The 12,898-nt window shown below is 60.2% G+C and overlaps 1 protein-coding gene across 4 annotated transcripts in view; it reads left to right on the forward strand.

The window, feature by feature from the left end:
• Positions 1–279: 279 nt before the first annotated feature.
• The window catches only part of NFATC1 (nuclear factor of activated T cells 1), an 86,192-nt gene continuing 73,573 nt past the window's right edge, over positions 280–12,898 (forward strand). Inside the window, exon 1 of one of the 4 annotated variants that reach the window (XM_040264385.1) lies at positions 280–765. In XM_040264385.1, the coding sequence (XP_040120319.1) occupies positions 639–765 (127 nt within the window). In that variant the 5' untranslated portion in view covers positions 280–638. Of the gene's footprint in view, positions 766–4,888; positions 5,242–12,898 lie in introns of those variants that run through there. The other 3 variants (XM_040264387.1, XM_040264388.1, XM_040264386.1) reach the window with 3 other exon arrangements.

Below are 12,898 nucleotides of genomic sequence, written 5' to 3' on the forward strand. Positions count from 1 at the left end.
GTTCTCTCAGGACACCCGCGTGGACCCAGGCGTCCGGGCCGGGCCGCGCGCCGGGTGCGCCCCAGCCTCTCCGCGTGCGCCCCTGTCCGCCCCCCTTGCGCCCCACGGGACGGGCGAGCGGCGGCCCGGCGCGGGGAGGGGCGGCCGCTCGGCGGCTGGTCCCCCGAGCCCAGCGCCGGCTCCGGCGGGCGGGGGCGTGATGTCACGGCAGGGAGGGGGCGCGGGAGCGGCCGGGCCGGCGGGGAGGCGGGGGAGGTATTTTCCAGCTTTAAAAAGGCAGGAGGCAGAGCGCGGCCCTGCGTCAGAGCGAGACTCAGAGACTCCGAACTCGCCGGCACAGTCACCGCGCCGGGGAGGGCGGCCGGGCGCGGGGACCGGGGCACGGGCGCACACCTCCGAGCCCCGGCCACCGCCACCCTGCGGGGCTCCCGGGGCCGCAGCCCGGCTCCGCCACGCGCGAACACACACTCCCACCACATTTCTCTGGGGCGCGCGGGCTGAGCTGAGCCCGGGCCGGAGCGCGTCGGCCGGGGGAGAGGGGGCCTTTCACGGGAGACCCGACCCCGGGCGGCAGCGCGAGGCGCCCGCTTCTCCCGCTCCTCCTCCTGCTCGCCGCCGCCGCCGCCGCCGCCGCGTGGATGCCAAGTACCAGTTTTCCAGTCCCTTCCAAGTTTCCACTCGGCCCTCCGGTTGCAGTCGGCGGGAGCGGAGAAACTTTGGGGCCCTCGGCGCCCGCCGGCGGCACCATGAAGTCGGCAGAGGAAGGTAAGCGGGCGCAGCCGCAGTCCTCCACCGCGGCCCCCGAGGCGTGGGGGCGGCCCAGCACCCTGAGCCCCGCGCGGATCCCGCCTGCGCCCGGCGGGGTCCCGGCCTGGGGAGGGGCGAGCAGGCCGCTCTGGTGTCCGCGCGCGGGGAGGGGCGTGGGCAGCCAGGCGCGCAGCGGGCGCGCTGCAAAGATTGGGAAGCGGTGTCCCCCTGGTGTTTCCCCAGAGCGGCCCTGATTTCGAACGCGCCTTCTTGCCAATAGGTGTCTCCTCTTCTCTAGCGCTGAGTTCGCGCACTTGGCCTTCGCTGGTGCAGCCGCTCGGCAGATCCCGCTGTAGAAACTCGGTTCATATGCAGGCTCCTTGGGGACCAGCGAGGTTAGGGCCGACAGAGCCACAAAAGAAGGACATTTTGGGGAGAAGCGAGGCTTCTTTAGGAAAGAGGGATGGCCCGGTTTCTTCCTCAGTGGGGCAGGGCCACCCTGTAGCCTCGAAGACCAGCAGTACAGTGAGGTGGGGATCTCTGCTCCCCTCTACGGACTTAGCTGGGGCCGGATTCTCTCCAGGCACCGGGCCACGGGAACCGCTCCGTGAGGCGCCGCCACGCCGATGGCTCGACCTGCAGAACTAAAAGCGATGAAAGGCGCAGTGGGGCGCAGCCCCTAATTCAAACCAGTTTGCAATCTTGTGGATTTGAGAGTTCCAACCATAGATGTTTCAGGACATTTTGAGAAGGGCCTGCCGAGTTTCAAGCTACTTTTTCATAGTTACAAGGATGGCATAAGCATCTGCCGGGGATGGCGAGGCCGCGACTGACAGTCTGCTGGCGACCCTCCTGCGTGCAGCTTCAGGTCCACAGCCCCTCACACTCAGTCCTTAGAAACAGCCATCACCACCCCGAACTCCCCCACTACCCTCATTAGCCGGGAGCAAAGGGGTGACTAGTCTCCTGTGAAGGGCCACCAGGGCCAGGGCTCTGGTGGAAGCCGGAGACAGCTTTCCAAACGCCTTATCAGCGCTGAAGTACTTTGTCTAAATTATTTTAAGAAAACTGCCAAGGCTGCCAATGTGTAATGAGTACTCATATTTTATAAGGGCAGACATCCTTCTGGGAAGTGCTAGAAACTAAATGCTACTGCCTCCTGCACGATTCTGATAAATATGAGGGCCCCGCTTGCATCACAGCTGCAGTTTTCAAAGACTGCCTGCTCTGGAGAACTTCCTTACCGTCAGCAAACATGCGCTCAAGACCCTAAACTCAATGTAAGAACGTCATATGAGGGTCAGGGCCTTAATGTCTTATGCTATTTCTATGTAGTTTTAATCAAGGGAAGATATATATTAACATACACCTTATGTTTCTTACCATTTCATGCCAATTTAGAAAATGTTTAAATGTAAGCAGTAGATAATGCTTACAGGATGAGCTGTTACTGTCAGGAAAGTTTTAAAAGTTGTCGAGATTTTGATTTTACATCTTTGGACACTTTGCATCAAAGTTTCCCCCACATATTTCTTACCACTGCTTTTTAAATATGTGGGCCTTTCGAAGTTTAGATCTCTTTACTTGAGCAGTCGGTGGTCTGTCGTCAATAAAGGGTCTTTTCTTTTTCTCTTACAAGAAGAAAAGACATCTATGAGGGGGTGATTATTTGTCCTGTTTCGTAGTTAAGAGAATACATTCTAAGGCGCCAGTGCTGAGACAGCTAGCCAGGCGCGGTGATGCCCTTCGACTAAACGAATATCGGTGCATGTATCAGGACTGCAGAATTAGGCCAACCAGAAAGCATGATCTAATCCTTCATACAGACAGGAGCGGGGTGTGAGAGGCAGAGCCCGTCTGCAGGTCCACGCCTGCCTTGCTCGGGGCTGGCGGAAGGATCTGGCCTTCCCCGCAGGCCGGCTGGGCTTTGGTTGCCCATCTGAGAATCTGAGGGAATCCCCAGCCTTCCCCTCCAGTTTAATGAGCATCTGGTCAAAGCTCATTAGGCCTGTTGTTCGGGAAGGCCCTGTGCTTGTTTTTCCGCGTGGGGAAGGCAGAGAAATGCGGGCCTTGTAGGTACGCCCACCACCCATTCAGAAGTTGCACCACACGGAATGCCTGGGGCGCTCCAGGACAGAACAAAGCCCGCCCTGTTCTCCCGCCGCCTAGCTCCGCGTCGTCTCCTAATCCAGATTAGAAAGGCCCCGTGGCCGCATCGCTCGAAGGGCTGGAGGCCTGGGCCCCGAGCACACCCGCCGCCGCTGGGAGGAAGCGCCAAGCTAAACATTTCCATCAAGACAGGAGTGTCTGCTGAATTGGCAAATAGCTCCAAACCATTTACAAGACGCAAGGCACTGGGGGTGCTGGTGAGGGGACCAGTTAGAAAAGGGCCCCCTCTCTGGCGACCTTGGTGAGGGGTCAGCTCCTCCTTGGGACAAAGCAGACCTAAATCCTGACCCTGGGGGACTCGGCCCACTGGGAAGGATAAACCCACTTTCTCCAGGACAGAACAGTCGAGAGAGACGTTTTGGTATAAACAGTGGGTAGAGGCTGTTAGTTTGTGTGTAAGTTTTTGGCGAGGGTGAGAAAGTGGCTGAACTTAAAAAAAAAAAAAAACGAAAAGAGAGAAAAATGAAATGCTGTGGCTTCTGAACGGAAAACAGAACTTCCATTTGCCTGAAGGTCAGCAAAAAAAGCAAACTAAAACAAAACAGCCCTCCAACATACATCTCAAAGTTAGGACTATTATTAGAAACTAAATCAGGCCAAAGTGAGCTATAGTTTATCACGGGAGAAAACCAGCCGTTTGAAAAGGTCCTGAGAGAGAGAAGAGGTTTGGGGGGTGTCGGCTGACTCCCAGGTTCTCTGCTTCCGGAAAAAATTGGTCCCCAGGGGCCGAGGGCCTGCAGGGCAGAGGGGAGGACGCCACAGGCTGGATTAGCAGCCGAATCGCAGAAACGGACCATTGAGCACCGCCTCCTTCCCCCGTGGGCGATCCTCTGCTTCTCCGCGCCACCCCCACCCCCCGCCCCGCCTTCCTGATCACCTTTCTCGGGCTTTTCCAGATGTTGCTTTCACGGGGCGCCAAGACCCTGGGGAAGTCAGAACGGCTGGGAGAAAGTCCAGTTGGGCCGGGGGCGGGCTGGTCTCAGGCGGGCCTAGCTCTACACGGACTTTGTGCGCACACGCTGCTCTGCGCCCCGGCCTTGGGTGTCACCCCCGCGGGCTCCCCCTCTTCTCGCTTGGCCTGGGGGAACTCTGGGGTCATTCAGGGATGGTTGGCAGGCTACTCGTGGGCCCACAGGCATTTGCACGCGTGTTTCAGGAATTTGAGGGACTAAAGTGAGCGGGGTTACAAAAAGGAAAGGTAGCCAGTTGGGCATCAACCTGCCGGTAGCAGGCCGCGCGGGAAGGCGGCAGCGCGGCCCGGGCGTCCCCACGACCTCCCACCTCCTGACTCTCGGGGCGGGGGTGGGGGGTGGATCTGAGCTGCACGGGCCGGAGCGCAATGTCGTGCGTGCGGGTTGGGAAGAAGCTGCTCCTCTGAAAGCCGGCCCTGCCATCCAGGGTGTTCTGAGCCGGCAGGGCCTGCGGGGCTTCGTCAGGACGAAGTGGGGGCTCCCCGTCCTAGGGGCGGGCGGCCGCCCGGAGGTCCCTTCCGCCGCTCAGCGGAGCCACTGTGGTCAGCGCGCGCGTCCCGGGCTCTGCGCCCCTCCCTTCAGCCCCCTCCCCGGTAGAGCCGCCGATGCCGCTCGCTGCGCCCGCCTCCCCGAGCGAGGCTGCGGGCGGACGGAGGTGGCCGGAGACCCCGTGTGCCCCTCTCCGGCACCAGTGCACCCCCCGAGCGCAGACCCGGGAGGCACTCGGGGATCTCCCTCGCGCTGGGGGGCCGACCCCGAGAGCTTCCTGGGGGGCCCCCGGGCGCGGGGAGCCGGGACACCAGTGAAAGGCGTGCGCTTCGGATCGCGGGGAGAGTTTATTTAAAACTCGGAAGCCGGCGGCCGGCAAGCCGCTTGTTTATGTAAACCCGGAAACAGCGGGGGGAGGGGCGCGGCGGGGGAGGGCCGGGGGGAGGGGCGCGGGAGTCACGTTACCGAGGACGCGCGGCCGAGCCCGGGCGCAGCCGAGTCCCGGCGGCGCGACCACAGGTGCCCGCGGCCCGCGCCCGATCGCGGAACCCGGTCCGGGACCCCGACACTAGACCCCGACCCCGGACCCTAGCCTGACCCCTACCCCGCCTCGACCCCAGACCCCATAAGACCCCGGACCCTGAATCTGATCCCGACCCTGACCTCGGACCCCTGACCTCGGACTCGGAACCCGAGCCCCGACCCCCACCCTGGACCCCTGACCTCGAACCCCGACTCCGGCCCTGGCCCTCTGACCCCCGACCCCGACCCAACATGACGGGGCTGGAGGAAGACCAGGAGTTCGACTTTGACTTCCTCTTCGAGTTTAACCAGAGCGACGAGGGCGCCGTCGCGGCCCCCGCAGGTGGGTGCGCGGCCGGGCGCGGGGCAGGCGGCGGATCCGGGTCGGGAGGGGCCGGTCTGGAGGCGCGCCCGGCTCCCGCCCCTCTGCCCGGGGCGCCCCCCCGGCCTCCGTCCCACCCTCCGCGGCGCCCGGGCAAAAAACAGGTCAAGCTGAGGGGCGAGCGGGTCGGCGGGGGAGGCCCTCTGGGGTCGTAGGGTCGCCTTGCCAAACGGGCTAGGCTCCGGGCACCGTCCCGCTGGAGAGGCCTCCTCTTTAGGGCGCGGTGGGTGCTGCTCCTGTCAGGGGACAGGGCGCCAGGCCCCGGACGTGGACGTCCCGCGGGGCGGGGGCCAGGAGCCCCTACCTCTGCCCTCCAGGCTCCTTGTGCCCTCAGCGCTAAAACCTCCCGCCCCACCAAGAAAAGTCCCAGGGGAACCAGCCTTCAGGCCCTGCGACCACCGAGTTCGCCAGCCTTTTCTTTCTTTCATTTTCTCTTCTCTGTCAAAAATAAAGGTTCTACTTAAACAGGCAGCTGATGCAGGAACCCTCCAGCCCCGGGACGGGGTGTACGCTCTCCAATAGGAATGAGACGTTGAGCGGTCACCCAGTTTTGCAGGAAGACTGGGCCTGAGCTGGAGGCCGCCCCAAGTGGATGGAGCCTGGAGCCCCTCCCTGCAGCCTGGCCCCCCACCTGTCTCTTGTGTCCCCTGTCAGCCTCCTTTTTTGTTTGTCTTCAGGACACTCTCTTTGGCCCTGCCCACGTGGCGGGGAAGTGGTGAAGCTGAGCCCAGCAGCTTGGCACCGTTGGGTGCCCAGCTCTGCAATGACTGTATAATATTTTCCGTATCATTCACCACCCCTCTTTTAAAACTGCAGCGTCCTGCTCGTTTTTTAAAAAAACAAATGTTCCAACCAGGCCAATGTGGCCTGAATCAGTCCTCCCTGGATGGCCTCCCTTTTCCTCTTCCTGGGCTGTGGGTCCCTAGGTCTTTGGGTGGGTGGCAGCCAAGGCAGGCGAGGGTGGGAGAGCATGGCAGTTTTCTGAACAGACATGGGGCTCGAGGTGGAGAAGCGGGCCCCGCAGGCCTTCTGGACTCGCTTGGGTTTGGCTGGCTGGACGCAGGTCTTGGCTAGGCTGTCTGGGCTGTTTCCACCAGCGTACGTTCTCCCTTGGTGTCCAGCCCCCTTTCCAGTCTTCTTAGCAGATGTATCTGACGAGAGGCCTGACGTGTGAACTGCTCTCCTGGCCGCTCCAGGGTGTGAAAGCCGGGGTGCCACGTGCATCCTGTGCCCTCAGGCTGTGCCGCCCCAGAAGGCTAACCTAGTCAGCGCAGAGGCCTGTGCTTGGGAGTCCCCTGGAGTCGGGGGAAGGCCTCGCAGCCCCCTCGCTCTCTGCCCATGTCTGCTCCCCTGACAGCAAGCTGAGCAACATTCTCAAGGTGCTCCTTCAGCATCGTTGCCAAGTGGATACCCCCACCCACCCCAGCCTCCAGGGACCACAGTCCCAGGAAAGCCTCCTGCAGGAATGCCTCCGGGATACCGGCACCTGGGGCCCAGCATTCACCGGGCCTTGGTGGAGGGGCATCAGGCAGCTGGAGAGAGCTCTGGGCAGAGACGAGGTGGTGCCTTCACCTTGTCATGGCATTAGAAGAAAGCATCCCTTTTTATCTATTTATGTGAGAGACACTCATACTTTTTATTACGACTATTTTAGAGCACGTTTAGGTTTACAGCAGAATTGAGAGGAAGGTATGGAGATTTCCTATGTACCCCCTGCACCCACAGGCACAGCCCCCCAACTGTTGACATCTCCCCTAGATGGGACATTTGTTACAGTCGATGAACCTACATGGACACATCATCACCCAAAGTCTGTAGTTTACATAATGTTCCCTCTGGGTGTTTAATCCTGTGGGTTTGGATGAATGTGTAACGACACGTGTCCACCATAGTGGGGTCATTCAGAGTACTTTCGCTGCCCCACCCCTGTTTGTCCCCCCTCCCTGGCCCCCGAACACTGACTTGGTCACCGTGTCCCTAGTTTTTCCAGAGCGTCCTACAGTTGGGACGCTGGACGCAGAGGGTGCGGCCTTTTCAGATTGCCTTTCACTCAGTGACACTCAACTTGCATCTCCTCCAGGCCTCTTCCTGACTTGATGGCTCTAGTGCTGAATAATATCTCGCCTGGACTGGATCACAGTTTATCCATTCACTTACCCAAGGACATCTTGGTTGCTTCTAAGTTTCAGAAGCTATGAATAAAGTACATTCTTCTTGTTCTTATTAAATACTAACATTAAATTGTAATTATTAAGTTAATGGTTACATTGTTACATTAAATTCTTCAGCTCTTAATGGGTGACAGAAATGACTTCACATTATTTCTGGGATGAACTTGGACAGAAATAAGTGACTGACCAACTCTGAGGTTGATTGTGAAGTGAGGTGACAGAGCTTGGGAGGGGATTTATACTCAGCCCAAAATGGGCACTTTCTCAAAAGGACTCGGCCTTCCCTGACCACTGGGCCCCTCACCCTCACCGTTCTGAGTGAGAATGGCATCTTCTCACCTGTCACCTGTCGCTCATGCCACCTCTTGCTCTAGAGTGCGTGACAGCCCCGCGTTCGAGGAGGCCTGGGTGCTGGGGTTCCTTATGTGCAGCGAGCTTGGCAGGTGCAGATAGCCAGGCACCATTTGTTGGAAGAAAGCAAGCAGAGTTTTAAAAATAACCCGCCCTGGTCTGGGCAGGGTGTTGTTTGCCCAACAGGGGCTGCCCTGGCCCCACTGGGGAGGAGACTGGCGGGGGGCTTCCCTCCTGGGGGGGCTTCCCTCCTGTGGGGGCTTCCCGCTGCTGCTTCCCTCTGGGTCTCAGGAAATAGCTGCTCTGCTGTGGGCCGGGCGGGCGTGGCCCCGCTTCCCGCCCCGGGCTCCTGTTTTCTAAGTTATTTTGGCCGCCCAGCTGGGGCTGTCACCGTGGCAACGCAGGAGGAAATGGGCGGGGCCTCCTGGCGGCCGGGGGGCGGGTCCCTCGCCCGGGCCGGGTGGGGGCTCGCGGTTGTCGCGTGAAACGGGACGTTTCCTGAGAGAAGGAAGACTTGGGAGTTTTTCTTCTCAGTGCCCTCTCAGTGCTGGTGGTGGCCTCGAGACCCCCCGAGGCCCGTGTGTGCTGCTCGCTCGCAGCCCGCCGGGCCTCGGGCCCGGAACCCAGCGTGCCGGCCAAGCCGGGGCCACGCAGGCCGAGCGCCGCACCTGCGCCTCCAGCCGGCGGGCCCACGCCCTCGGTTTGCTCAGACCTCCAGAGACACTCCGCCACCGGGGGCTTTGTCCAGAGGATGTTTTACTCCTCCGTGGAGTTTGTCAGAGGAAGCGGCTGGGGCGAGTCCGCCTGGGGATGTCTTGGACCCTTAGACTAGGGGCCTGGAGGGGGAAGACCTGAGGCGCGAGGCTGGGCTTCGGAGCCGTGGGCCTCGGGAGGCCGAGACGGCTTCTCTCCCTCTGGAAACGTCTGCCTTGCAGGTGGCTGACTGGCCCTCAAAGACGTGTCTGTCCGTCACCCGTGGGCCAGGCCGCCCCTGCTCAGTCAGCGGCTCCCCACAGAAAGGTCCTGGCGAGGAGTGGCTTTGTTTTGCTCTGTTTTGTCTCCACTACCTTATAGCGAAGCTGTAATCTAGCCCTGTGGGGCCGCGCCTGCCACCGGGGAGAGGAGGCCTGGCGAGGCGTCGGGAGGCCTGGCCTGGCTGCCAGGCTGCTTCCAGTTCTATTTCTAGCTTCGTGTCCTGCGGTTCAACCCCAGCAAATGCTGAAGGGGATGTTCCTTAAAATGAAAAACAAAAGTCGCGTGTCGCGTTCCCTCTCAGGGTCTGTGACGATGCAGCCACAGTGGGTGTGGGGGAGCGTGGCCGGCAGTGCGTCGGCGTCCCTGCTGCTCCCGTGAAGGGCGAGGGGTCCTGACCTCACTGGCAGGGAGGGTCTGAGCAGTCAGGAGCCTGCCAGGATGCAGTTGGCTGTAGTGGAGGCACACCCGGCAACTTTTTTGTTGATCGTTCAGTGAAGTGTTAGTTGCTCAAACGTGTCTGACTCTTTGCGACCTCAAGGATAGTAGCTGGCCAGGCTCCTCTGTCCATGGGATTCTCCGGTCAAGAATACTGGCGTGGGTTGCCGTTCTCTCGCCATGGGACGTTCCTGACCCAGGGATCGAACCAGGGTCTCCTGCACTGCAGGCAGAGTACCGGTGGTTCAGATCTAGCACAACTGAGTGGTTCTGGAATCAGTGGTTTTTCAGAATGAGAGGAAACACTCCTGCCCATGCTGGCCTGTTGGACGTGCTGTGGGTGGAGCCCACCGTGGGCACGGACGGGCCGGGAGCTACACTTTGTCCCCTGGCTCCACGCTGGCATCCAGCTCTGTGTCCACCAAGAGGACAGGGTCGGCCCTGGAGGCGAGGCCGTGTTTGTCTTCAGAGATGAGGCACGGTTTTATGAATGTCCGTTACGTTAAGGCTTCTTGAATAGGCTCTTCTGGTATTCGCCTAGACTCCTGCGCTGTGAGTTAATGACCCTCCTTGGTGGGCAGCCAGGCTCCGGAGGCAGTGGCAGAGTCGTGGGTGCCGAGCCCTTTGGTGCTGCCTGACGTGACGTGAATCAGCCTGGGCGTCTCAGGATTTTAAGAAAGTCGCTGAAAATATTTCCATCCCATGTAATTATAATCCCTTTGAATAGTTAAAGAACTCAGATTTGAATACGGTTCAGGTGGGAAATAAGCCCAAATTGTGTGGGAGTGGGGTGAGGGGAGCAGGGAGATGCCCCCCAGGGCGGGCAGCCCCGGGCGGCTGGCAGCAGCCTGTGGGCGTTTGGTCCTGCAAGGGAGGTCTTCGTCTCAGGCTGCGGCTGAGCTCAGAACAAAGTTCAGGCACTTAGGAGTTTCACTTCATAATTTAATTAAGGAAAACTCGTGCATAGGGGGTCCTGTTTGTGTTCTAATAAAGGCTCATGCCTTTCTTAACACTGAGCCGTGGTTCTCTACAGACCTGGGTTAAACAGTGGCCCTCCTGGGAGGCTCTGGGGGTCTGACCCTTGCGCCAGTCTCCCCATCGGGCCACAGGCTGTGGCGAAGTCCTGTGGGCAGGTGGTGGTGGGGCCAGGACTCGCTCTGCTAACTACAGAATTTTTCTTCGAATTCTTGAAATTATCTTCCTGCCAACAAATGGCAGTTCAGGGGTCGGATCAGCCGTAAGTCCTAAAATAAATGGCAGATTTGCATCATACTGTTTGGCTGAGCGGGAAGCCTGGGATCTGTTCCCTAGACCCCGTCAAGGCCCCGCAGGCTCTGGGAGCTGGAAGTGGCCTGCCAGCCCTCCGAGCCTGGTCTGCGTGCTGTGTGCGCTTCCCTCAGCCTCCTGCTTGGGCTCCTGTCCTGGAGCTGGCAGCTTGTCTTTAAAATGAAGTCCCTTCTTCGCTGAGCGCTGCAGCCTGTGTGCCGCACACGGAGGAGAGCTCTGTGACCACGGTGGCCCTGAGTGAGGCGTCCGGTTTGCGGCATGGTCACTCCTCCCGGGGCAGCCAGGCCTGGGGGCTGCGCCCACCTGGGGGCCTGCGTGGTGTCCTGGCCACCCGGGCGGGGCCGCCTCCAGGATGGACGTCATGGAGGCGCTGGAGTGTACTCGCCTAGCAGCTGCTGCCCCTGGGGAGGGGCCCCCGAGGTACTGGGCCAGGCTGGCCTGTCCCTCTGCTTCAGGGCAATGTGTAACCAGCACGCTGGCAGAGGGGCCCGTGTGTGGGCGGGGGGCAGGGGCCAGGGTGGGCGACCCCACTCCCCGAGATGGAGCCAGGTGCTGCGCCGGCGGTCGAGAGGACCTGCCTGGGAGGAGGCCAGTCCTCACTGACCCCCGCGACGCCTTCGTGACTCACCCGTGGTCTGGGGACACCGAACACGGCACAGCCACATGTTGAGAAATCTCTGCCGTGTGCGTGGGTAACACGATTTGTTAATATTCCGCTCGTCGATCACAGTCCTCATCACGTCTCACTGTCCAGGTGGTACTGCTGGACACTCCAGCCTGGCTGGCCGGCCTGCTTTTAGTTGGACTGGTTGACGTCTGACTTATCTGAAGCCTCACCAGTGCTGGGAACAGTTGTTTGTTTTCTGAGCGAGCAGCTCTGGTCAGAATGGTCTGGAGAGATGGGCCATGGTGAAGGGGACCCTCCGAGTCGGAGCTCTGTGTACGAGGCTGGGATGTCCACGTGGTGTGCACCACTCTGTGGCCAGAAGGGGCCCTTGGTCCTGCCGGGTGCGCCTGCCTTTGGGAAGAAGCACAGAGCTGTGCTTAGGCTCCCGTAGTAATGAGGATTCCGGCTGACACCGCTGTCCAGTCGGTCCTGCCCTGAGGGTCAGACCCTCAAAGGGGCCCCGGGGCCTCCTGTGGGAGGTACCCCTACCTGCTGCCCCCGCCCCTCTGTGTCCAGGGCCTCCGACAGCCCAGGTTGAGGTGGGTGTGTCCACACCTGTCCTGAGGGCTCCCTGCAGGGTGGGTGGGTCTTCCAGGGTCTCAGGGGCCTGACCTGCAGCCCCCGGGCCAGCTGCTTCTCAGAAGTCTTGACCGTCTCTTCTGGACATGCCTTTGCAGGGTTGTTAACTTCCTGGAGATTTTTACAAAGATGGTAATCTGATTCTCACCATGGTTTTTGTGTTGAAGTGTTGGGTGAGACTGCGGGTGTTGGTGTGAGGAGGTTGAGGGCAGCTTCGCCTGGCAGCCCCAGGAGGGTCCCTCCATCCCCCTTGGGAGCGTGGGGGCGGGTGGGGGTGGGGACGATAGGGCTGGCGGAGTGGGGGGGGGGTGTCTGCATATCCGCTTACCGCCCCGCCCCGCCTCCTCCCCGCACCCTGGAGCTTCGATTCCCTCAGCTGCAGTTTCCCCGTTCTCGTCCCGCTCAGCCTCGCTCCGGGGCCGTTTAGATTCCAGCAGCGACTCTGAGCATCTGGACGCCTTCTCCCCAAAAGATAGGCTGCCTGCGAGACCTGGGGGAAGGGCGGGCCTGCGTGCTCTCCCGGCCTGCCCTGTTAGGGGGCAGCTGAGAACAGTGTTTTATGGGATGGTATTTCAGAGTGTAAAAGCCAAAGCTCCTCACTAGCAAGGATGGTAAGGGCCTGGGTTACCAGAGGGTGGTCGCAGGCTCCTTCTGAAATAAGCAAGAATGGAAATAGATCGCCCCTGATTTGGGAAGCTGGACCCGTTGTCATTGGTAAATCCGTGGTGTTTGAGCCTGCACTTCAAGGCCCCTGAGCTCTAGGGTCTGTCCAGGCAGGTTCAGAAGCCTGGAGGCTGGATGAAGCGTCTCCAGGCTGGTGCGCTGGGCCGGGGAGGTGGTGTAGGGTTTCCTCAAGTGGCTCCATTATTCAGAGGCCTTGGGAGACTCGGCTCCAGGCTGCAGTCATGAGGAACCAGCAGTTTTGAACCGTCTGTTGGAATCGGAAATCCAGGCGTGTGGTTTGCTGCTAAAAATGACTAATTACACTAGTAATGATTTCTTACACATATTTTACTGAGGGTATAATTAACGTGTAAAGAGCTAAATTATGGCTGTACATCGATACCCTCTGCTTCGCTTTTCTTCTGAAAGGATTCCTGGGCCCCAAGTCACTATCAGAGGTTGGGTGACAGGCCCTGGAGACTGTGTGCTC

This window comes from Oryx dammah, unplaced genomic scaffold (genome assembly GCF_014754425.2).
Source record: "Oryx dammah isolate SB20612 unplaced genomic scaffold, SCBI_Odam_1.1 HiC_scaffold_22, whole genome shotgun sequence".
NCBI lineage: Eukaryota > Metazoa > Chordata > Mammalia > Artiodactyla > Bovidae > Oryx > Oryx dammah.